General features: G+C 41.9%; 1 protein-coding gene across 3 annotated transcripts in view; it reads left to right on the top strand.

Moving 5' to 3' along the window:
- Positions 1-25,718, top strand: part of LOC126237490 (elongation factor G, mitochondrial) — an 89,791-nt gene that overhangs the window by 22,163 nt on the left and 41,910 nt on the right. For all 3 annotated transcript variants that reach the window (XM_049947640.1, XM_049947638.1, XM_049947639.1), the window contains 4 exons: positions 21,006-21,122; positions 21,241-21,359; positions 21,450-21,639; positions 21,731-21,902. In XM_049947640.1, the coding sequence (XP_049803597.1) occupies positions 21,006-21,122; positions 21,241-21,359; positions 21,450-21,639; positions 21,731-21,902 (598 nt within the window). The remainder of the gene's footprint in view (positions 1-21,005; positions 21,123-21,240; positions 21,360-21,449; positions 21,640-21,730; positions 21,903-25,718) is intronic.

Raw genomic sequence — 25,718 nt, 5'->3', positions numbered from 1 at the left:
GTATCTACTTGCAGTTGTAACCGGCGCGACCGAACCGACACCTTGATAAAGAGTTTGTGTGCCGATGCGTCAGGAGCCTGGCCCAATGAAACTTCCTGAATGTCAATGTCCATGTCCTCTGTACCTGCTTCCTTTGATTCTTTTGAGGCTGAGCAGCAAACTTTAGCAATGTGTCCTTTTTTTATTACATTTGCGACAAACGGCCCAACGCTGGGGGCACTCTGACCGATCATGATGTATATAGCACGACGCACAGGAAGGTAACAGGGGCCGGCGGCCGGAACTCTGTTTACGCGCCATGCGGGAGCGGCCGTAACGGCCGGATTGTACCGCTCGCACGTTGTCCACCCCGGTCACAGTGGACCACCGCGATGTCGCACCACGCTTCCAACTGTTGACCTGCGGTGTGAGAGACTTCATACGATTGAGCAATGAACAGGACTTCCTCAAGGGAAGGGTCTTCCAACTGCAGGGCCCGTTGCCGGACCTCCCGATCAGGGACTGAACAAACAATGATGTCGCGCACCATAACGTGGGCATACGACTCTCGCGACTGCTCCGTGACAAAATGACACTTGCGACTAAGACCGTGCAGGGTAGCGGCCCACGCCCGGTAAGACTGATAGGACTGTTTCTTGCTTTGATAGAACTCGACACTAGCCGCCACAACATGCGTGTGGCGGCGATAATATGAAGACAGCAATGAACACAATGCGTCAAAAGACAAGGACAAAGGTTCCTGCAACGGCGCTAGCTGCCACAAAACTTGATACAGAGGGAGATATCCAAGACAAGAAAAGAGCACGACATACCTCTGTATCGGCAACATGAAACGCCTGGAAATGCTGCCGAAGCCGAAGTTCATATGCGTACCAATCCTCCGCCGTCTTGCATACGGGGGAAAGGGAGGAGGTAACGGCGCTGGAGCAGACTGCGTGGAGAGCAACGCCGGAAGCACTTGTTTCATGGTTGCCATGAGCTCCGTCTGCTGCTCAACCAAAACTCGCACTAAATCCTCCATGCCATGGATAAGCTGCGAAACCGGAACGACGACCAACACGCGATAGAACGACCCTACTCGTCACCAGTTGTGTAGTAACACGATTCACGTTTCCGCCGCACTTCACCTAGTTTGCTGCCAATCTTCTCACTCTAAAAGAGACTGGAGGGCTTGGTACTGTGTTTATGTGACTGTCTGCTAGACCTACCCGATGTGAACTGACTGGGCACAGCCCGTGCTGCCTGAGTTGTTGTTCCGCCGGCAGAGGGCGCAGCCGAATTCTCGCGTGCCCTCTGGTGGACGGGGCTTTACTTGCGGCAATTACTGTCCATGACGCGCCGTGCCGATGTGCGCCTCCAGCGATCTTTCTGGTGGCTACTTGCATGTACTGCTAACAGTTCTCGGTTTTACACACTCCAGTTCCTATGTGCTTCCATGAGTTTTTGTGATAAAAACCCTAATGGCTGGCAGTGCCCAACAGACCCTTTATGCAATGCTGCTCTAATGGCTGGCTGATTTGGATCGACTGTTTTAGGTAGTGTTGCATCTCTTTCAGGATGGGCTAGTAAAACCGCTTGCTTCAGACTTGTCCTGATCTGTTCAAAGACTTGCTGCATGCAGGGTGTCCAATCTAGATTGTGATGTTTATTGGTATTAGGATCTGTCACCGCCTCTGACAGTGGTGCTTGTAAAGGAACTGCTCCCGGCAGATGTCGTCAGTAAAAATTTACAGCACCTAAGAACTTACTTAATTGTCGCAAATCCAATGGCCGAGGTGTTTGTTATATAAATTTTGCTTTCTCTTCCAATGGGCAGATCTTGTCTGCTAAAACTGTGTGAACCAGGTACGTCATGTGGATTTTTCGCAAGTTGCACTTATTTTCTTTAATTATCTTCCTGTACCTACACATAGTCTATCAAAAACTGCTTTAAGCTGCACCTCATGGAGATTTTATGTTGCTGAAAACACCAGTATGTTGTCAAGACAGGCAAAGGTGAAGTCTAATCCTCATAACGCCTCATTAGTGAAACATTGCCACATTTGAGCCACATTTTTAAGGCCAAATGGCATACGTAAAAATTTTAAGAGGCCAAAAGGTGTAATGACAGCTGTCTTCAGTATGTTAGTGTCTGCAACCAGTATTTGATGATACACCATTTGATAATCTATGATGCTGGAATATTTTGCTCCCATTAGTACATTCATAAAATCACAAATATTGGACAATGGATATCGATTGGGTATTGTGCAAGCTTTCAACTCCCTGTGATCGCACAAGGCCTCCAACTTCCGCCTTTCTCTCCCTTTTTATTTTATTTTATTTTATTTTATTTTATTTTATTTTATTTTTTTTTATACTAGACATAAAGGTGACTCATGCACTGTCAGATCTTCATATCACTCCTTTTTCTAATATGTTTGAACTCGGCCTTTGTGCTCATGAATGTGCTGCTGCCAATCTTCTCACTCTAAAAGAGACTGGAGGGCTTGGTACTGTGTTTATGTGACGAATCGTGTTATGTGCCACTGTGGTCGGCATTTGTGTGGTCAGGTCCATACGCTGGTCCACCTCTGTCACTTATACCCAACTGCCTCCTCTTCCTCTGAATTTTCCTAGAAACCCAGTTGCCATTTCTTCTCCTTTCCTGAGTCGAGCCAACCAAACATTGGTGGTGTTACTGTATGCGTACAGAAAATCTGCTCATAAGATGGGTTCCGGCATATCCGTCACTACAAATGTGCAGTGACAAAGTATTATGAAAACCTAAATTCACATCTTTGCTGCAACCGCCATACGTTGTTATCAGCTGTTTGCTGCTGTGAGGTGAACTAACAAACTGTCCTTAAGTTACATACCTCTGTCTATTGGCAACGTGCTTATGTCAGACCCAGTGTCTACCAGATAATTACATAAAGTTTTCCTGGTGCTCAGCCGTAGGTAGATGAATGGATGCAGTGACGGAGCAAAATGTTCGTGGACGTGGCTATAGCTGTGTCAGTCATTCATCAATGCAGCTTACAGTGACAGCTGTTTCTTGTGGTTGTGTTGCAAGTTGTCAGCCTAGCTTTGTCACCTCAATCTTCGGAAGACACCACAGTAACACCATCTGGGGTAAAACAATTTGCATCATTCTCCCTCCCATCTCACAAAGGTGGGCATACACAACTCATTACCATACTACCACCATATCATTGTCGCATGCTCCCCTTCACTTACAAACTAAACACCCATCACAGAACTTAACAAAATGCAGCATAACACCACTACAATAAAATAGTAGCACAGTCATCATATGTTTTACTCATAAAACTGCTTCATTTATCATGCCCTGCTGATATATCTAGATTTAGATGCAGATATCTATTGGTGTAATCTGGGTGCTCCAGGTACTCTGCATACATCCTGCTTGTCAACTCCCATTTTTTTTTCCTTCCCTTCACTGGTAACAACACTGGTATTTATGGCAGAGCATCCACAGTTCTCTTAAGCTTGATGCACCCTACATGAACAATGGAAGCTTTGTTAATAACTGTAACTTCACATTCGCAAGTGAAGTCATTTCTATGACTTGATATACCCTTTGGTCTACAGGGATTCACCAGGATAACCTATTGACTGATTTTGCACTCAGGTAATTTGTCAACATATTGTCCCACTTGTTCTTGACATTTGAGCGGTATCATATTTACTTTTTTCGTCCATTTCCAAACCTCCCATAATGTCTTCAAAAACTTCTTCACCAACTTCCCATTTTTTTCCTAATTTTACACTTACTCACTTCAAAAGGTGTTGCCATCTTTCTACTGTATAACAACTTTGTATAGTGAAAGTCCAATGCTGCTGTGTACTTCAGAAGTGTACGCAACTGTGACATAAGGCAGGTAAACATCCTAATCATTGTAGTGGCTGTATATATAACAACTTGACATCTTGCCAACAGTATGATGTACACATTCCCTTCTCCCATTTTACGGAGGCCCGGTGGGAGTGTGAAAAGGTCTAGTTCTGAGCTTCTGCATCTGCAATAGATTGCATCATAACTGTTTAATCAACTCAAAATAAAGTTGGTGCCATGGTCTGTAATTATTGTCATGAATACCAAACTTCAGTAACCAGTTGTTTACCGTAGTCTGTGCCACTTTATTCGCTTGTTGCTTCGCGATTGCAGTTGTCGTGACGTAATTTGAAAAGTGGTGTATGATGGTTAACACATTGCGGTTACCTGCCAGTTTTATGTTGAACAGACCCAAAATGTCCATTCCCACCATTTAAAATTATTTTGATGCCTCTGGTAATCTCTCTGGTACTCACTGATAACTCAGATCAGCATATTGTGCACGAGGGACACTATTCCTCGCATACTGGTCGACATCCTGCCTCTGTGTCCCCTGCCAGTGTTGCTCAGCTGTTCAATCATTAGTTATCCTTTGCTCTCTGGTACCTGTTAATGCATGGTCATGTGCTTCCATCAACACTTCAGCATTCAAAGCTGAAGATATCACAATACGTGGCTTGCACTTCATCATTCTACACAATAGCCCCTTGTGCATCAGGAATTGTGGCTGTGTGCTAAATAACTGGCAGTCTTTGTCGACAATCTGCACTTCTTGCCATACAGCTAAATTTCTGCCAATCTTTCTGTGCAAGCCATCAACATTGTTGGTTTTCCTGCTGCATCTTGTAATAGAATTCACTGAGTTTTAAAACACAGTGCGTTAATCAACTCAAAGGATCTTCATTTCCTGTAAACCACTTTAATGCTGCATAGTCCATCATAAAGTTGTATTTCCCACCATATAGGTAACAACAGAAATACATAATACCATGTATAACACTCGCCGTATCTTTCTCTGTGGTTTTGTAATTCCATTCACCTTTATTCAACTATCTCAATGCATGTGTGCTACTGGGTGTTCCCTGTTTTCTGTGTGCTAACTTAGAATATATCCAATTGCGTGATTGCTTGCGTCACAGGAAAGGGTAGATTCCTTCTCATAATTTGCAAATATCAATATTGGCTGGTCTTTAATGCCTCTTTCTATTTCTCAAATGTGGTCTGACAGTTGGCCACTGAAATTCCACACTTTTTTCAACAAGTGAGTTGACTGACTAGCAATTTCAGCAAAATGAATTTTCTATACTAATAACACAGTCTTAGAAATGATTGAATCTGCCTGTTGTTTGTGGCGGTAAGAAATCGGGGACAGCACATAATCTTGTGTCAGCCTTGATGACCTAAATAGTTTACCTCCATGGATGTAAAGCGACATTTTTCAATACTTAATGTTAAACATGCCAAACACAACCTGTTGAACACTTCCTCCAGTCACTGGGCATGCACCTTTAGATCTTTAGAAGACACAGTATCTTCATCTAAATGGACTGTATACTGCCATGGCTTTAATCTCCTTAGTGCTCCATTCAGTAACCTCTGCAATGTGGCTGGTGTCTTTTTGAACCTGAATGGCGCCTGTGTATACTGATTGTGACCTCATGGAATGGTAAATGCAATCTGCGGCCAATCGTCTGGAACCAATTATAATCCATGATATCCACTCTTCAACTCCATTGTGGAAAAGTATTTACATTGACCTAGGTTTTCCAAAGTTTCTTTTATGTTCAGCGTAGGATATGCATCCTTGATTGATCGTGTGAGTAGGTATTTTTAATCACAACAAAATTTGTATTTCTTTGTTCCATCTGGTGATTTCTTTTGGACAACAATGATGGGTGCTCCCCCTAGACCATCCAATGATGGGTGCTCCCCCTAGACCATCACTCTCAGTATGGCATCAGCTAATTGCTGATTTATGAATTTTTCTTATAGGTTGCAGACGTTTGAGTATTCTGTACAGCTTCCTGTAGACTGGGGGTTATTCTGCATCTGAATATTTTGCGAAGTCATGGGTGTCACTGGTATTGGGTCACTAGGATTGAACAAATCTGCAAATCTTACTGATACAGTTTCCATAGCAGAAATCCTTTCCTTTTAAATGCTTTACCTCATTGTGTAATGCAGATGCATTGATGATTTACTTGTGGCAAATGTTCCCACTCGACCTATCCAAATCATCCCCATCTAGGATGTTCAAATTGGCAATCGGTAGGCATCTTGACTGATTTTCTTCGTCAGACCCAGAATTATCTATACTCATCAGAACCATATAATGTCCATTTCCTGTGTGCTTGCCACGTTTCTACACAGAAAACAGTGCAAAGTATCCAGTTCGTCATTAAGTTCTAATGGCTCTATAACGCACAACACACTGTCTGTTAGGTCAGTATCAACACTCACCCACAGTAATTTTCCTGTACCTTTCGGTACTTTTCATGCGAATTGAGCTTTAATGAACGTGTGTGCAATTTATTCGCTTCCACCTTCATGATCATGATCCTTGTGACACTGTATCTCTTGCAGTGGTTGTCCCCAGCCAAAACCATCCCACTGAGATCGAACGTATGCTGGGATATATCACCTTTTTCTTGATGCTTATTAAGAAAATCCAGCCCGAGGTTGTGCTATCCCTCATTTACAAGGTATAATACTTCCATGTAATACTGAAAATACAGAAATTTATCTGTACTGACCTGAATGATACAAAATCATTGTCCTTACTCCACATAACCCACTTTGTGGAGACTTCAGTTTCTGCCTTCCCAGGAGGTCTGGACTAGTTACTGAAATATAAGCCCCTGTGTCCAATAAATACCTATGTTCCATTCTGTTTACCATCCCAGCCAAGCTTCAATCTGCCATTGCAAATGCTTTTTCAGCGTTCTGTTTTACTGGAAGTGATGTCTAGCAGTTGAGGAATTCCTGATGGCGTTTAACAAGCACTTGCCATGGTGCCATCCACTGTGCTTTTTACTTGACAGACTCGTGCCCAATGCCCCACCATGCTAACTTCATAACATTGCGGTTAGCAGCATCGTTTCCGAACATGGCCCGAACTTCCATGCGTATAGCATTTTACCTCTGAGGAAAAAACTTTACGCTTATGCTGCCCCCGAGTCACTATGTCCACCTACTCAAGTTGCGTAACAGCCTTAATGCCAGCAGTCCAGTCCTTTTGATTTTCCGTCCGTATTATCATCAACATTTTGGCTGGAAGTCTGCTCAAAAATACATCTAATGCTCTTTGTTCTGCCTCTTGTAGAATAATTTTACCTGCCTCTTCATTCTGCGTCAGTTCATAGGTATGTCCATTGATTTTTCTGATTGTTTCTAAGAATGCCTGCACCAATTTGTTTCATTTCTGAGACATTTCATTAAGTTATTCCCTGAAGAATCTTCACTATTTTGTTTGCAGTACCACTGATAGAGTCCTCTTCTAAGTTGTTCAGATGTGTGCTCCTTATTTAACCCCACAAGCTACATGGCGTACACCTTTGTATCACATACTACTCATAACTTAACCGTAAGCAAATGTAAATCGCCTGGCCAATTACCCAGACTAGTAGCAACTTCCAGGTTGTCGGTAAACATTAACACATCCTTAGTTGTAGTCAGTATTCTTCTGGATCTTGACTGCATTGTCAGTGTGTAAAACTTCTGCTATTGTAAGTGTCCTTCCTCACAATATTATTTTCACTAACTACTGAATGAGAAAAGTTTGGTTCTTACATACTGGCGGAAGAGGCTGTTACCAAACTCTGATTGGCTATTCAGGATGAGGAGGAGTGGTGTTAGACATTGTGTATTGGTGTTTTTATTACTTCATTTCATTGGTGGAATTAAGGGTTCTTGATTGGTGTTTGCTTTATTGCATGCCACTGGTGGAAATAGGCAAATGGAAAATAGGTCGGCAGTTGTGGCTTAACATTTCACTTGCCTATTAGTGCTGGCTGAGGCGTGCCGGTACTGTGTGTACCTTCAGCCCCTGTGGTCTCCGGCACACCTGTGTTTGTTGCTTTGCGTGAGTTTTTGTACTGTAGCACTGTTACTCCTGGCAACCGAGATGCCAGAAGTTGGTACCCATCCTCTTTATTCATGTTGGTGGGCCACTTGGCTGTTTCTAATTTTCCTCCTGAAGGCAAGAGGCTGTTTCAACAGTATACAGTAATCTCAGAATTCAATCTGTTTGCCTCAGTCACCATGGTGTTCTGCCACAAATGACTTGATGTGTTGTCTTAGTTGGGTATATCTTTTGTGTTCAGATACCCACGTGTTGATGGCCCAGAATGCTGGCTCCAGTATTTTGATGACACCTTCATTATCTGGCCACACAGAGAAGAAGAGCTACAGAACTTCCACCAACACCTCTGTCAGCAGCACAGCAGAATCCAGTTCACTACAGACAGAAAAAGGAATGGAAATTTATCGAAAGCCGCATGGTAAATTGACCATGGAGTATATAGAAAGCCCACCAGTATAGACAGGTACCTACATGCCTCCACCAACCACCACCCTGTGCAGGAGAAATCCGCCCAGCACACTTTAACCAAGAGTGTCCCAGGATCAGTGAAGAAGGAGGTCTGAAGGCTGAACTAAAAAACCTCGGGTCCATTGTTGGAGCCAGTGGTTATGGGATGAAGATGCAGGAGGGAAGTGCAGAAGGAAGCTCAAATCATCATCCTACTACCATATGTTCAAGGGGTTACTGAACATGTCGTCAAAATTCCCTCGAGTAGGTATCAAGCTGATTTTTTGAAGCAGCAACAGAATAAAAGATTTCTTGGCTCAGTGAAATATGCGGTTGACATGCTAAATGCTACTGGAGTTTACGAAATCAGGTTTGAGTTTGGACTAGTGTATGTTGGTGAGAAGGAGCATCCATCAGCACATCGGTATCTGAAATGAAAGATGTATCCAATTTAGACAACATATCAAGTCAGCATTGGCAGAACATCAGGAAGAGTGTGGCAAACAGATAGAATTTTGAGAAGCCTGTATACAGGTGAAACAGCTTTTTACGTTCAGGAGGAAGATTAGAGAGGCGATAAAAATAGCCAAGTGACCCGCCAACGTGAATGAAGAGGACAAGTGCCGCCTTCTGGCGTCTTGGCTGCAAGTAGTAACAGCATTATGGAATGGCAGCTTTTGTGAAGCAACACACACAGGCACACAGAAGACCACAGAGCCCATAAGTAAACAGTGCTACTTCACAACTGCCACCCATTTCCCATTTGCCTGTTTCCACCAGTGGCAAGAAATAATCAATGAACTCTATTTCTACCAATGAAAAGAAAGAATGCAAACACCTATAAAGAACATCAAACACCCCTCTTCCTCATGCTCAATACCCTGCCAGAGTTCAGTAACAGCCTCTTCCAGCAGTATGTAAGAACCAAACTTGTCTCATTCAGCAGTCAGCAGAGGAAGGCAACTTGTATTAATGGTCAAGACATCATAAGTTTTACACATTGACAATGCAGTCACAGACACACAACAATTTTATTGACTTTGACAATGGCCACAGAAACCTATGCTTGCATCCTTACTTGGTTTTCCCAGAAAAAGAGCCACTAAACCATCTGCAACATGGTTCACAGAAGGAGCTGCTATACCGACTGAAGCCATTGCCTCCACCATTCCGGGTTGTTTATACTCACTTTATGCCATTAAAAGGTCTGGCTGTGTTGTAACATGGCACTCTTCTGCATTGGTTCAGCCATCCATATCGTCAAAACTTCAACTGCGTTCTTGCATCGTCATTGCTTGTGTTTCTGGCATTTGCGCAACCTCTATCTAACAATACAATACAATATACTTAAAGTACATGCAAAGCAAGGATTTTCACTACAAACACTTGGATTGAGATACAAGAAAAATGACACTAATTCTTATGACAGATCATAGTCCATTGAGATTCTGAGCACTTACTTCATGTCCATAACATCTGTGTATGCCACACATAACTGGCACTGCCTACTTACACAGTAATTTATGACCCATTAAATTACAGTATTGGTATCTGACTGCCTGAAATAATATGCTTTACAATTCCCCTTAAACTGTGAAAACTTCACAGGTCCATCTGCTTTTGTGAATTACACCATCAGATTTCTATGCTCATCCTGTGTAATTTATCATGGCTGTGGACAAAAAAAAAGTAAAAAAGATGACTAAAATAAAAACTCATCCACCAAAACCATACTGCCGAACTGCACGCGGCACCCAGAGACACGATCCTGGTCATTTACCTCCACTGTCACCACCTGCAGTGGCTGGTATGGTTGGCTGCCATTGTGGGTGATGGAACAGGGCAATTAGAGGTCAGGATGCTGGTAGTCCACCACACAGAGCGGGGTAGCAGTGAGTGGTTGCCTGGTAGTTGTATGATGTATCGTCAAGAAAACAGTCTTGTTAAATCATTCATTTATTACTCAGTGTTACACTAGTTGTGACAATGTCTAGAGAGGTTAATGCCTGCAAGACGTAAGCTGTACACAGCTGGCAAGGAATGTACTATGGTTAGCACGAGGGTAATCGTCATAGGCTGCCAGTAGTTTTGTGCAGGCAAAGAAGCAATGATGCCATCAGCAAGGCAAGTCTGCTGACACCAACAGTGTCCCACAATGGCAGCCTTGCTACCTAGCGACAGCAAAGCAGCTCCAGATGAGGCCATGGCGCGTGAGATCATGTTGTAGACCCATTGTAGAAGAGACAGCTCCCAAACTTGTCTACCCATACAAGCAGGAAGGAGTTTTCTTGCGCAAGTTATGATGAATGAGTGGCTGCATGACCCTAGTCTTGAGCTGTAGACTTCCGAGGTAGCAGGCCAACAGCATTAGACTCGGCATGAACAGCAGTGCTGCAGTTGGCAATGGCTAAGTTTAGAGAGAAAAACCTGTAGTACTGTGGAGACTCGTGGACAGCTGTAGGTCTCTCCTTGGCACTGGGTGCTGGCAAACTGCAGTACCTCTGACTATAAATGAAGAATATTTATGCAGTCCTGGCATGTGCTCATTTTGCTAAGACACTGGGTTCCACCACAAGTCACAACAGAACTATGGTGCGGACATGAAGTAATCAGGCCATCCACTCTATGTTGGTGCTGCCTTTCTGCTGTGTCAGTACTATTCCACTGGTTCTCTGTATGCTTAGTGACAACACAAGGCAGCCATCTTGCCACCTTGGCAACAATGCTCACTGCATCAGCAGGCATCTCCTGAGGTAACTTTGCTCGGTCAGCCCTACTTGACCTGTTTGTCTGGCTTCTTGTGTTTACCAAGGAAAGAGTGTCAATTTCACTCAACCATGTCAAGTAAGTTATTTGCAGCTAAACATTGCCTATGCAGAGAACTGCAGACCGTGACAGTGTCTCGTAACATTGGAAGTTACCCAGTTCTCGTCACTCTCAGTAATGTTTTTTTGTGCTTTTTTGTCTTCTTAGTCTTTATTTTATTGTTTTCTTTGTTTGCAAGACACATTGCGAAGGTTGCATCAGGACTTGATATATTTCCTATGAGTGTTCTCACATAAAAGAGAGCAAATATCTGAAAGCAAAAAATTATTATTATTATTTTTTTTATTAGAATTGTTGCAGGACTCATAGAGAGAAGATCCTAGTACAGTTAAAACCTGCCTCCTTATGTCTCCTATAGAAATACTTCAAATCATATAATGCTCCTGTACAAAAGAGGTTACAACATTTTGTAGGAAGGATGACTGACCTGTGTGGCGGAAAGTGTTCTCACATAAAAGAGAGCAAATATCTGAAAGCAAAAAATTATTATTATTTTTTTTTATTAGAATTGTTGCAGGACTCATAGAGAGAAGATCCTAGTACAGTTAAAACCTGCCTCCTTATGTCTCCTATAGAAATACTTCAAATCATATAATGCTCCTGTACAAAAGAGGTTACAACATTTTGTAGGAAGGATGACTGACCTGTGTGGCGGAAAATGGCTGTGGTTGTCAGTGACTGTTACTAATACTCACACATCACCCTTAAGAAACTACCATAAGAAGTAACTTTATCTCCTCGTGTTAACATCTTACATAGGAAAGGGTCTTGACAAATAATTGCTCATCACTTTGTTTGGGTTCTGATGGTCAGAAGTCTACGTAGCTACATCCAGCCTGAATTATTTCAACATGCTGGAGTCAGCAGTACAGGTAATGTTCCAACACAAATGACACCATGTGTTGTTATCAAAAAAGCCTAAGACAGCAGTTATTGGCATAATATTTTTGAAGATCATTTTAAATGGGGAATATGAGGAATATGGGGAATATATGTCCTGAGTTTACACTCTTTTTTGATTGATTTGGTATAGGTTTGGAAACATAATATCAAACTGCTTCATTCAAGAAAGCAGTGTACCCCAAGGAAGAGTAAGCAGGGAGACATTTTTGCTATCGCCACCAACAGCATTATGTCCAGAGGTGTAGGGACAGTAGGTTACTGTAGGTTGAGGCTGGTATTATTTTGTGGGCAGTTCAGAAAAGCTGGTGGTGTAGGGGAGGATCCAGATGGCTCGGATAGTGAAGCAGTCATTAAAATCAAGCATGTTATGTTCAGCTGCATGTTTGACCAGAGAGTGGTCTACTTTGCTCTTGGGCACAGTTTGGCAGTGGCCATTCATTGTGGTGTACAGCCTGTTGGTAGTCAGAAGCTGTGCAATGGTTGCAGCAGAGCTGGTATACGACATGGCTGCTTTCATAGATCACTTGGTCTTTTATGAGTTAAGATAAACTTGACAGGACTGGAATAGGAAGTACTGGGTGAGTGGATTAGGCACGTCTTGCATCTGGGTCTTCCACAGGAATATGATCCCTGTGGCAAGTGGTTGGGACTGGACTAGGGTAGGGATAGACTAGGATGTTATGAAGGTTAGGTGTGCAACAGAACACCATTTCAGGACATGATGATAAAGTACTGATGAAGGATGTGGTTCTGTTGCTCTATTCCAGGGTGGTATTGTGTGGAAGAGGGAGCTTTTTTATAGCTTGCTCTTGGTGGGGAGGGGGGGGGGGGGAATATTGGTGGGTGGGGGTGGAGAAATGGTATGGAAAATCTGTTTGTGGACTAGGTCAGGGGATAGTGCCTATCTGTGAAGACCTTGGTGAGACTTTCAGCATACTGGGAAATGGAGTTCTTGTCACTGGATATATGCCGTATCCAGGTGGCTAATCTGGTGTGGAAGGGGTGGCAGCTGTCAGAATGCAGATACTGTTGGTGATTGGTGTGGATGGAGCTATCAGAGAGAAGGAGGTCAATGACCAGGTATGTGCATGCTGGCTTGAGGATGACCAATTGAAGCAGATGGGAGAGAATGCATTGAGGTTGTGAAGGAATGAGGATAGGGTGTCTTGGCACTGAGTCCAGTTCATGAAGATATCACCAGTGAATATGAACCAGACCAGGGGTCTGGGGTTTTGGGAGGCTAGGAAGGCCACCTCTAGATGACCCATAAACAGGTTGGCACAGGTGGGTGCCAGATGAGTGCCCATGGCTGTGCCATAGATTTCTTTGTATATTTTCCCATCAAAGGCGAAGTTAGGTGTTAGGATGAAGTTAGTTAGGTGTATGAGGAATGAGGTAATGGGAAAGGTTGTGTTCAAACGTTTTAGGATAAAGTTAGTTAGCTGTATTGTGAAAGAGGTAGTGGGAAAAGTAATGTTCAATTGCAGCAAGACCTTGGGCATGAGGGATGTTGGTGTATAGGGAAGTGGCATCAGCAGTAACCAGTAGGGAACCAGGAAGTATAGGGGTGGGGTGGTAGAGAGTCGTTAAAGGAAGTGATTGATATCTTTGATGTGGGAGGCTAAATTACGGGCAGTTGGTTGGAGTTGATGGTCAGTGAGGACTGAAATCCTATCAGTGGGGGCAAAACAACCAGTTACAATGGGAGTGGGGGGGGGGGGGGTGGCGTCCAGGAGTGTTGGGTTAGTGAATTTTGGGGAGCATGTAGAAGGTGAGTGTATTGGGTGTCCAAGGGGCAAGGAGGGAAATGGATTCAGGGGAGAGGTTCTGGGAAAGGCATAAGGCTTCAAGGAGGGACTGGAGGTTATGTTGGACTTCTGGGATGGGATTACTCTGGCAGAGCTTATAGGTGGATGAGCCAGACAATTGGCTGAGGCGTTCTGCCAGATAGTCACTGCGACTCATCATAACAGTGGTGGAGCCTTTGTATGTGGGGAGGATGATTAGGTCAGGATCTGTTTTGAGATTGTATGGCTGTCCTTTTCTCTGCTGAAAGGTTGGTGTTCTTAGGAAGGAACCTGGGGAAGGATGGTGAGGCCAGATTGCAGGTAATAATTCCTGGAAGATGACCAGAGGGTGGTTAGGCCAGATGATGATGATGATGATGATGATGATGATGATTGGATTGTGGGGAACTCAACTGCGTGGTAATCAGTGAACTTTCAAATTCCCAAACTGTGCTCAGTCCAATCTCGCCACTTTCATGAATGATGATGAAATAATGAGGACAACACAAACACCCAGTCATCTCGAGACGGGAAACTCCCTGACCCCGCTGGGAACCGAACACGAGACCCATGCTCAGGAAGCAAGAACGTGACCGTGAGACCATGAGCTGCGGATGGTTAGGTTGGAGAGGAGGAGAATCATGGTTGGATGGTAGTATGAACTGGGAGAGGCAGGGTTCAGCATTGGAATTAGTTTGCCTTTGGTTGGAGGAATCGGTGGCAAAGAAGTGTTCCCATTGCAGGGATTGGGAGAAGAGTAGGTCTTTGACAAGTCCGACATGGTTAAATGTAGGTGTAGGGCTGAAAGTGATGCTTTTGGATTGGACAGAAATTTCTGTGGGGCTGAGGATTTTGATGGAAAGATTAACAACAGTGCCCCAGGATAGTTTAGGGTCTGGATTTGGAGTGTGTTGGTAGGGAATTTTGGGAGGATGTGGCAATTTGAAAGGGTCTGCTAGGCAGGGCCTGGATGCTATAAGCGATTGATGAAGTGGAACACTGTGGGTTGGATAGTTTGCTGCCTTACCTCAGTATGCATATATGACATGTCAATATTATTTTTTGGGTCTGCTGACACACAGGATGAGTCAGAACATTCAAGACAACTTTCTGAACATTCAGAATCAAAAGTGGAAAATATGTGATAGATGCCAGGAAAAGTGAGAATTTGGGGCAACAGTAAAGCAGACACAGCATCCGCAGATGTCTGTCTCACTGTAATGCAGATGAATCTTGCCGTTATACGTTAAGGCACAGTTTGAGAACTAAAACTATCCTAGTTTGTCATGAGCTCTGTTCATCATTTAATCTGTACACATAATACTGGAAAGTTCCATTGTAATAAAAGTTATGGAAGGAGTAACATCAACTACTCATCACATAAATGAAGTGTTGACAACAGGGCACAGACAAGACTGAAGTGGAATCTTCCTGGCATATTAAAACTGAGTGTCAGACTAGGACTCTGAACTGACATCTTTGCCTTTCGTGAGCAAGCGCTCTACCAACTGACCTATCTAAGCACAACTCACGACTTGCTTTACTTCTGCCAGTGCCTCATCTTTTACCTCTCAAACTTCACAGAAGTTATCCTGCACATTGCTGGGGATTGCTTCCAGAATGAATTTTCACTTTGCAGCAAAGTCTGCACTGATTTGGAACTTACTGGCAGATTAAAACTGCATGCTGGACCAGGACTTAAAACTGTGCCTTTCATTCTAAAGACTTAAGTTGTTGCTAAGCTTTCATACAGTGTCCACCCTCAAAGATAACATTGGTTAGTACTACAGATTTATGTGCTGGATCATATGACAAAAAAAAATGGATGAGCCAATAATCCTATTGCACATTAAAATCCATCCCTAAGCAGCTTAGAGGCAGCTTCTAAAACTGTTTCAATGTTTGCGTTGTTTCCAGATAAAATTGGTATCAAATCCTCAAGAAATTTGAAGGCCACACACTTGTTAACAAATAAAACAAATTTGTCAAAATAAAATACACAGGTAGAGACACTTTGCGTGCATCACATGCTGGTGTGTCCTCTCATTTAAAAACGTAGCTATCAGTAAAGGAGCAGTGCATTATTCTGACTCTGGCGAGCACAACATTCTCCCATCTCTATCACAGGCAGGGCAAGCACCTTGGTCAAATGTTACTTAGAATATAAAATACAGATCGTTGATTATTAGAGAAACATATTACTGTCCGACAAGTCACCCATCTCATTGTTCCTCCTGACAACAGAATGTGATTATGAATGCAGAATGCTCAAAGACAGTTAGGCATGGATGCTCGGATCTTGTCATTAATGTAAATCTTTAATGGCTTTGTGGTCAGTGTCATGGATTTCTATTATTATTATTATTATTATTTCTTTACTTTCTCAGACTTTTTAGAAGTCTGGTTAAGAATGGAGTGACGCGGACCTTTATCAAGCGTCACTTCCTTTTTGCTGTATGGTACATGTTATATTGCATTTAGGAACTTTCGGGTAATTGAACATGTATCAATAATTACGGATTTCTGTAATTGTATATATATGTTTGGATGTAGCTGTATTGCATTGATGTATTGGTGGATATTGTGTGGTATGACTCCTGTAGTTGATAGTATAATTGGTATGATGTCAACTTTATCCTGATGCCACATGTCTTTGACTTCCTCAGCCAGTTGGATGTATTTTTCAATTTTTTCTCCTGTTTTCTTTTGTATATTTGTTGTATTGGGTATGGATATTTCGATTAATTGTGTTAATTTCTTCTTTTTATTGGTGAGTATGATGTCAGGTTTGTTATGTGGTGTTGTTTTATCTGTTATAATGGTTCTGTTCCAGTATAATTTGTATTCATCATTCTCCAGTACATTTTGTGGTGCATACTTGTATGTGGGAACGTGTTGTTTTATAAGTTTATGTTGTAAGACAAGCTGTTGATGTATTATTTTTGCTACATTGTCATGTCTTCTGGGGTATTCTGTATTTGCTAGTATTGTACATCCGCTTGTGATGTGATCTACTGTTTCTATTTGTTGTTTACAAAGTCTGCATTTATCTGTTGTGGTATTGGGATCTTTAATAATATGCTTGCTGTAATACCTGGTGTTTATTGTTTGATCCTGTATTGCAATCATGAATCCTTCTGTCTCACTGTATATATTGCCTTTTGTTAGCCATGTGTTGGATGCGTCTTGATCGATGTGTGGCTGTGTTAGATGATACGGGTGCTTGCCATGTAGTGTTTTCTTTTTCCAATTTGCTTTCTTCGTATCTGCTGATGTTATGTGATCTAAAGGGTTGTAGAAGTGGTTATGAAATTGCAGTGGTGTAGCCGATGTATTTATATGAGTGATTGCCTTGTGTATTTTGCTAGTTTCTGCTCGTTCTATAAAGAATTTTCTTAAATTGTCTACCTGTCCATAATGTAGGTTTTTTATGTCGATAAATCCCCTTCCTCCTTCCTTTCTGCTTAATGTGAATCTTTCTGTTGCTGAATGTATGTGATGTATTCTATATTTGTGGCATTGTGATCGTGTAAGTGTATTGAGTGCTTCTAGGTCTGTGTTACTCCATTTCACTACTCCAAATGAGTAGGTCAATATTGGTATGGCGTAAGTATTTATAGCTTTTGTCTTGTTTCTTGCTGTCAGTTCTGTTTTCAGTATTTTTGTTAGTCTTTGTCTATATTTTTCTTTTAGTTCTTTAATATTTGTATTATCTATTCCTATTTTTTGCCTGTATCCTAGATATTTATAGGCATCCGTTTTTTCCATCGCTTCTATGCAGTCGCTGTTATCCAATATGTAATCTTCTTGTTTAGTGTGTTTTCCCTTGACTATGCTATTTTTCTTACATTTGTCTGTTCCAAAAGCCATACTTATATCATTGCTGAATCCTTCTGTTATCTTTAGTAATTGGTTGAGTTGTTGATTGGTTGCTGCCAGTAGTTTTAGATCATCCATGTATAGCAAATGTGTGATTTTGTGTGGGTATGTTCCAGTAATATTGTATCCATAATTTGTATTGTTTAGCATGTTGGATAGTGGGTTCAGAGCAAGGCAGAACCAGAAAGGACTTAATGAGTCTCCTTGGTATATTCCACGCTTAATCTGTATTGGCTGTGATGTGATATTATTAGAGTTTGTTTGGATATTAAGTGTGGTTTTCCAGTTTTTCATAACTATGTTTAGGAACTGCATCAATTTAGGATCTACTTTGTATATTTCCAATATCTGTAGTAACCATGAGTGGGGTACACTATCAAAAGCTTTTTGGTAATCAATGTATGCGTAGTGTAGTGACCTTTGTTTAGTTTTAGCTTGATATGTCACCTCTGCATCTATTATCAGTTGCTCTTTACATCCTCGTGCTCCTTTGCAACAGCCTTTTTGTTCTTCATTTATAATTTTGTTCTGTGTTGTATGTGTCATTAATTTCTGTGTAATGACTGAAGTTAATATTTTGTAGATTGTTGGTAGGCATGTTATGGGGCGATATTTAGCTGGGTTTGCTGTGTCTGCTTGATCTTTAGGTTTCAGATAGGTTATTCCATGTGTAAGTGTATCAGGGAATGTGTATGGGTCTGCAATGTAACTGTTAAATAATTTAGTTAGATGTGAATGTGTTGAGGTGAACTTCTTTAGCCAGAAATTTGCTATTTTATCATTTCCAGGGGCTTTCCAATTGTGCGTAGAATTAATTGCTCGGGTGACTTCATGTTGCAAAATTATCACTTCAGGCATTTGTGGTATCATCTTGTATGAGTCTGTTTCTGCTTGTATCCACCGTGCATGCCTGTTATGTTGTACCGGGTTTGACCATATGTTGCTCCAGAAGTGTTCCATGTCTCTTATGTTTGGTGGATTGTCTATTTTTATGTGTGTGTTATCTATTGTTTGGTAAAATTTCTTTTGGTTTGTGTTGAATGTTTGGTTTTGTTTCCTTCTATTTTCACTTTTTTTGTATCTTCTAAGTCGTTTGGCCAATGCTTGTAACTTCTGCTTCTTTTCATCTAATTGCTCCATTGCTTCTTGTTGTGAGATTTTACCTAACCTTTTTCGTTTTTTGTCTGATATTTCATTTCTTATAAATTGTGTTAGCTGTCCGATGTCTTTTCTCAGTTTTTCTATTCTGATCTGTAGCCTGTGTTGCCATGCTGGTTTTGTGGGTTTCTTCTGTGTGTTGGTTGGTTCTGATCTCTGCCTAGTGTGTATATTTAGTGTAGTGAGTGCTCCTACATAAACCAGTAGTTGTAACTCTTCCATTGTTGTATTTTCATTTATTTTGTTGTGTATGATTGTGTTGATAGTTGTTATTGTTGTTTTGACTTGTGGGTTATTTGGTGGTCTATGCAAGAATGGTCTAATGTCTGTATTTGTGTCTTTGTATTCTATATATGTCAGCTGAAATTTCTCTTCTATATCTAACATGTGTGTCACTTCGTGTTCTATTTGTGCTTGTTCTGGTGGCTGTCTTAAGATGTTTTCCTCTGATTGTTTAATTGATGTGTGTTGTTCTTTGTTTGTTTGCTCTGGGATGTTTGAGTCCATTACTGTATTTTCTTCTTCTTCTTCTGATTGCACATTATTTTGTTATTTTTATTATTATTATTATTATTATTATTATTATTTTGTAGTTTTAAAATCATTTATAAGTTGTCAGTGTTTCCCTCAAATGTCATCAGCACTGCTCCTCATTTAATGTTTCATCTTTGTAAACAGATTTCCTTTTCTGTCCCTCACACCACTGAACACATTGATCTTTTCTTTTATCCAATTCCCTTCCGTTTCCTCACAATATGGCCTCTGTTATTTTGTCATACATCAAAACTGTTTATCTTCCCGCAAAAAAGGATTTACATCATTTCTCACATACGTGTTACGAGGGTGGCCTGAAAAGTTCTCGGAACGGAATAGAAAAAAAGTACTTACATCACTGAAACTTTTTTATTTTTCAATGTAATCTCCTTATAGATTAATGCACTTGGTCCAACGATGTTCCAGTGCCTTGATCCCATCTCAAAAATGAGTTTCCTCCAGGCCTCAAGAAAAATTTTCAGTTTTGGGAGGAGATCAAATGACAGAGCCATATCAGGTGAATAAGGTGGGTGTCTCAAAAATTCAGACCTTAGTTCATGTAATTTTGCCATGGTGATGGCACGTTTGCAGGCGCACATTGTCTTGATGGAAGATAACTTTCTTCTTTGCTAAACCTGACCTTTTTTCACATTTCTTTTGTTGCAATTTGTCCAGGAGGTTAGCATAGTATTCTCCAATAATTGTTTGCCCAGTGGCAAGATAATCCACAAACAGAATCCCATTCACATCCTGAATACTAATGCCAGTTGTTTTGTCTCTGTGGTATAGAAGTGTACCCAATTTCATCAGTGGTCACAAACCAGTGCTAAAAATCTTATCTGTTTTTTTCTGAAACAGGCCCAACATTGTTCTGATATGTCTACTCTCATAAGTTTTTGATCCAGCATCAAGAGTCATGGCACCTATCTTGCAGATAATTTTTTCATTTTTAATTCTTCAGTTAAAATGTGATATATCCTTTCAGATGACATCTGGCAAGTGTGAGCAATTTCACGCACTGGTCCTCCATGACCATTTTGTGCACTTTTGCAATGGTTTCTGGAGTAGTGACAACCTTGGCCGACCACTGCTTGGATCATCTTCTAAACTCGACCGACCAAATTTGAATTCAGTTGTCCACGTGGCAACATTTGACTATGAAGGAACAGACTCCCTTAGTGTATTCTGGAAATCAGCATGAATGTCCTTTGCTTTCGCACCTTTCTTTACGAAGTAGTTAATCACTGCTCGAATCTCGATATCCCCCCTCCCATCTTTGCAAATCACTATACAGGAACAACAGAGCCACATCACCACCACAGTTCTCTTCCAAGAGCACCGACATGGCACGTGGTTACAGGCAACAGTCCAATGAATATGATGTGAACAACTTGTTGCACTAGTGCTGACCTCTCCTCGTGATTCTGAGAACTTTTCAAACCACCCTTGTACTAGTTCAGAGGAAATCTGAAATTTTCATTTTTGAGGAGGAGGAGAACAAGCAAAGGGAGATACATATTGAATAACCAAATTCACTATGATGCATTTTCAGGTCAAAACTGGGGCACAATGCAGCATTTCTTCAATTACCCATTGGTGTAGAATCTGATACAAAAGGAATTGTAGATCTCATAGAAAGGAAGGCTCTGTATTTCGAAGGACAGCATGGGTAGGTATTATTTCAGTTTATGCCAATATAATGAGGAATGTGCCATTACTGTTTTTTTTTTCTTTATTTCTTTCAGTTGTGTGTTCAAAAATACATGGAATTGTTTGTCAATTTTCAGGGAAGCTGTGAGAGAAGATGAAGTGCCACAAAGCATGCGAGCAGAATGTGAGGACAGACGGCAAGAATTAATTGAACATGTTTCAAATGCAGATGATGTTCTTGGTGAAATGTTTCTTGGTAATTTTTATTTAACATGTTGATATGTTCTTTCAAATGCTACCTCCTTTAAGGCATATTTATTTTTGAATATTTTATGAAAACTCACAGAGGAAAAGACTCCATCAGAAGCTGATTTGAAAGCTGCTATACGCCGTGCATGCCTGCGTCGTTCATTCACACCTGTTATGGTTGGAACAGCATTAAAGAACAAAGGTGTTCAGCCACTCTTGGATGGTGTAGTTGACTATCTGCCAAACCCAGGAGAAGTACAAAACGTGGCACTAAGAGAAGAAGAGGGGTAAGTTACTTCATGTAAAATATGGTAGCATCATAACATTACTCATAGCATATACAACAAAAATATTAAATTTGCAGTGTTGTCATTTTAGAAAGAAGCAAGAAAAAATAATTTTAAGTCCTGTGAGAGATGGAAGCACTCCATTTGTTGCACTTGCATTTAAACTAGAAGCAGGAAGATATGGTCAGCTGACATATCTAAGATGTTACCAAGGAATGCTGAAGAAAGGAGACACTATATTCAATGCCAGGACAAATAAAAAGGTAAGGTATAATTCTGTAACATATCGTGAGCTGATTAATATGTTTAAAAAATTATAGTAAGTTAGAATGCAACAGAAGTAGAGATTGTAACCAACTAAATCAGAGAACCTACACACACACACACACACACACACTCTCACTTATTTTTCCATTCATTACCAGTTCTTCAGTTAAATCTGCTAGAACTAAGACATATTCCGCATTAAAAATGCAAAAAGAGACACATGTAGGAAAGCACACACACATACTGATAAGGGACAGTTCACAGGGTCCTACAGTGTGAAGAACATTCTGAAATTACTAGCTATAACTGCTTACAGGTGCAAGCAAAATGTGTGGACCAACAGTTGTACATAGTCTGGTTTTGTAATGAGGATATGTAATGTACTGTCTGGTATTAGATACTTAACTGCTCATTAGACTACTCTTAATAGACCTCAACCAGTATCAGCAGTCAGCCTTCTGAAGAGGAAATTTTAGCACACATCACACACTTACCTCATGCGACCTACTTGTCTTTCAGTCATTGTAACACAAAAATATCTTAAAGCTGCTATGCTTTTTTTCTTAGCAGTTTCTCATTTGATGTAGCCTTTTTTTCTGAAAACATCTCTTTACCCTTTTTGAGTATGTGTCAGCAATGGGCTACATTTGTGGGAGTCACATGCCATCTACCACAGAGATGAGACAAACATAACATTACTATTCAGTAAAAAATAAAATAAAATAAAAGAAGCTGCCAGAATGACAAGGTCTGGATATGGTTCAGAGTAAAGTACTTATTGAGAAGACACAATGGCTTCCACAAAGAGACACAGCTGGTGTCATTCCCCAACCCAAGATTTTGTTCTGTGTTTGATGTGACCATGTCATCTATTGGTATTTAAGATCAAGGCTCTGTATATTTCTGTTACGTGGTTTGATAATGTAAAAGTAAAGTCTAAGACTGAAATTAGAAAGTGTATTCAATAAAAAATAACTATCAAAAAATTTATTTTGATCCAAATATGGGTACTGAACTGTAATTAAATGATCAGTTTCAGTGCCATAGCATTAGACAGACAAAGTGCATTTGAGGTACTATGTCCATAAAGAAATACTAAATGAGTAAACTCTATATTTGTAACACTAAAATAATATAATAATAATAATATCAGGCATTTTGTCATTAAGAACCTAAACTAGATGTAACCCAATCAGTCAAAATATTACATTATAATCAAGGAGAAGACAACAGTAGCCACCCTGCGGGTCCGGGGGTTAGAATAGGGCTGAGGTATTCTTGCCTGTTGTAAGAGGTGACTAAAAGGAGTCTCAAACTTTTCGGCCCTATGAGTTAAGGTCCCATTCTATGGTTTGACCTGCCACTTTCAAAATTCTGCAGTAGTTCAGGCCATAGGAGGAGGGATGCCTTACATGGTGCACGAGTCATCCATAGTGCCCTTAGATTCGATCTCCTGAATCTCTTGTCATGGCTTTGCATCTCCATCTGTGATTCAACTATTTGGGCTAGGACACTTTCCAGGGTATGTCATCCTCTTTCCGTTGTCTCCTGTCCTCTTTCGCCCCCATGACAATATTGGATTTCGCTTCACCCAGTATCCAGAACAGTAGACAGTCCGTTGTGGTGGGGCCGTCATGTACCCATTTGGTGGTAATCCCCTGACAACACAGGGTTCGCACTGCTGATGCCTGAGCTATAAACTCCCCACATATGCCAAGGAGTGTATTCCTGTCTTCCTGGGGCATCAGGACACCCGGCAATGGCCATCATGCCAGGTGGCATTTGCTGTGGCTGTTTGGTGCCCATAGGGAGAGCCCCTGATCGGAGTGGGTGGCAAGATCAAATACAAAACCGACAGGTATGACCCTAAATCGTTTCCCTCCCTCACTACACCATGGGAGGAACGTAGGGCTACGGGATGAAGAGAGCCATATTAGCCTCGGTTTTTAGTCTGCAGCAGAACTGATGGAGACTCCTTTCGACCTTTGAAGCCTCAGTATTTTGTTGTTGAACGTGAGGACAAGTTTGGAGAAGTGACAGCGCTGTACAAGATGCGAAACAGTTCAGTCTTGGTTTAAACAGCATCCCCAGCCCAATCCCGAGCATCACTCGCCTGTGACAAGCTGGGTGATGGTCCTGTTTCCGTCATTCCCCATAAAAGCCTCCACATGATCCAGGGGATTATTTTCCATCGCGATCTCCTCTTGCAGTCTGATGATGAGCTCCACACCAATTTAGAGCAGCAGGGTGTTCATTTCATCCGGCACGTTTTACGGGGGACCCAAAGACAACAGGGTTGCTACCGGTGCCTTTATCTTGGCCTTTGAGGGTGATTCATTGCCTGAAAAGATCAAGGTAATGGTTTACCACTGTGACGTTAAACCATAAGTCCCTCCCCTGTGTGGTGCTTTTAAGTGCTGAAAATTCAGGCACATGTCTTCCCGCTGCACTTCAAGTGCCACATGTCAAGACTGCAGATGTCCATTGCACCCAGATACTCCATGTGCGCCTCCTCCCACTTGCATCAACTGTGGAGAGCAGACTGCCCGGTACACCAAAAGGAGCGGAAAATCACGGAGTACAAGACCCTGGACCGGTTTACTTACATAGAGGCTAAACTAAATTTGAAAGATTACATCCCATTCGGTTGACATCAACATATGCTGCAGCTACGTCACCATCGCCGTCCCAAGTGCCAGTGGTTCCTCAGTCTGTGCCACGAACAGTGGGCTCTCCGGGCCATGAGATAACTTCTGCCCCCTTGGTGGCACGGGACAAATCTCCTTCTGTTGCTCCCAAAGTACCTATTTCGGGAGCAGCCACCCCCCCCCCCCCCTCCCCAAACAAGGGGACATTGGTTCCCTCCCCGCTGCCAGAGAAGCAACAGCCTTCTCCAGCTCCTCTCTTGCAGAAGGGGTCCCCTGGGACCCTCTCTCCCAAGGTTTTCACTAATGCCACGGAAGACACTCACCAGTGACTAAAGGAGCGAAAAGCTGCTGGACGAAGAGCTTCACGGTCTTCCTCCGTGCCTGGAGCTACATCAGAGAAGTCCTCTCACCAGGCTCCTAAAGAGAAGCAAGAGGGCAAGCAAACAAAGTAGTAGTCTGCTAAGAAATGGGATCCTCTGGTGGCCCCAACACCACCACTCCCTACCAGTTCTGCATCTGAGCATGAGGTGGAGATCGTAGCATCCCCTGAGGACCTGGATCTCACTGATGCCTCATCCACCATAGGAGTGGATACATATACTTAGTGGCAGCAGGTGACCCTGGGGCATAACCTGCCTCCTTGCTCTCTTCATGCCTTCCCAGCCTCACGATAACCTTCGACCTCTGCCTCTTTAATACTGGGGCCCCCACACATTTCAGTGTGGTTCACGGCACTTACTTGGCCATTGATATATCAATTTGCAGCCCAGAACGTCTCCCATCTATCCACTGGAGACCCCATGATGACCAGTGTGGTAGTGACCACAGACTTTTTACTTTCCCAGCTCTCTACCTACGGTGTTAGGTGACAATGCCTCAACAGCAGCTTTAGTTTTACGTTTTATTCATGAGGGTGGGTTTTATCATTTGATCTAAGTTTTTGCGCATGTCCTTTGTCCCTCTGTGTCCTCCACTCTAGTGCTTTTACGGTGGAAATTTTAATTTGTTGCAGTGTGGCTGGCTTCTCCTTTTCATTCTCATGGTCAGCCAGACATGGTAATCTGCTTTCTTGTTTTAATCTCTTCTACCTCTTTCTTGTGTCTCTCTGCGGTTTTCTTGTCCTCTTTCGTTCTTTGTATTGTTTGTTGTTTTTCTGTAATTCTT

Source organism: Schistocerca nitens, chromosome 2 (genome assembly GCF_023898315.1).
Source record: "Schistocerca nitens isolate TAMUIC-IGC-003100 chromosome 2, iqSchNite1.1, whole genome shotgun sequence".
Lineage (NCBI taxonomy): Eukaryota > Metazoa > Arthropoda > Insecta > Orthoptera > Acrididae > Schistocerca > Schistocerca nitens.
This window is presented reverse-complemented; position numbering and strand designations above follow the sequence as displayed.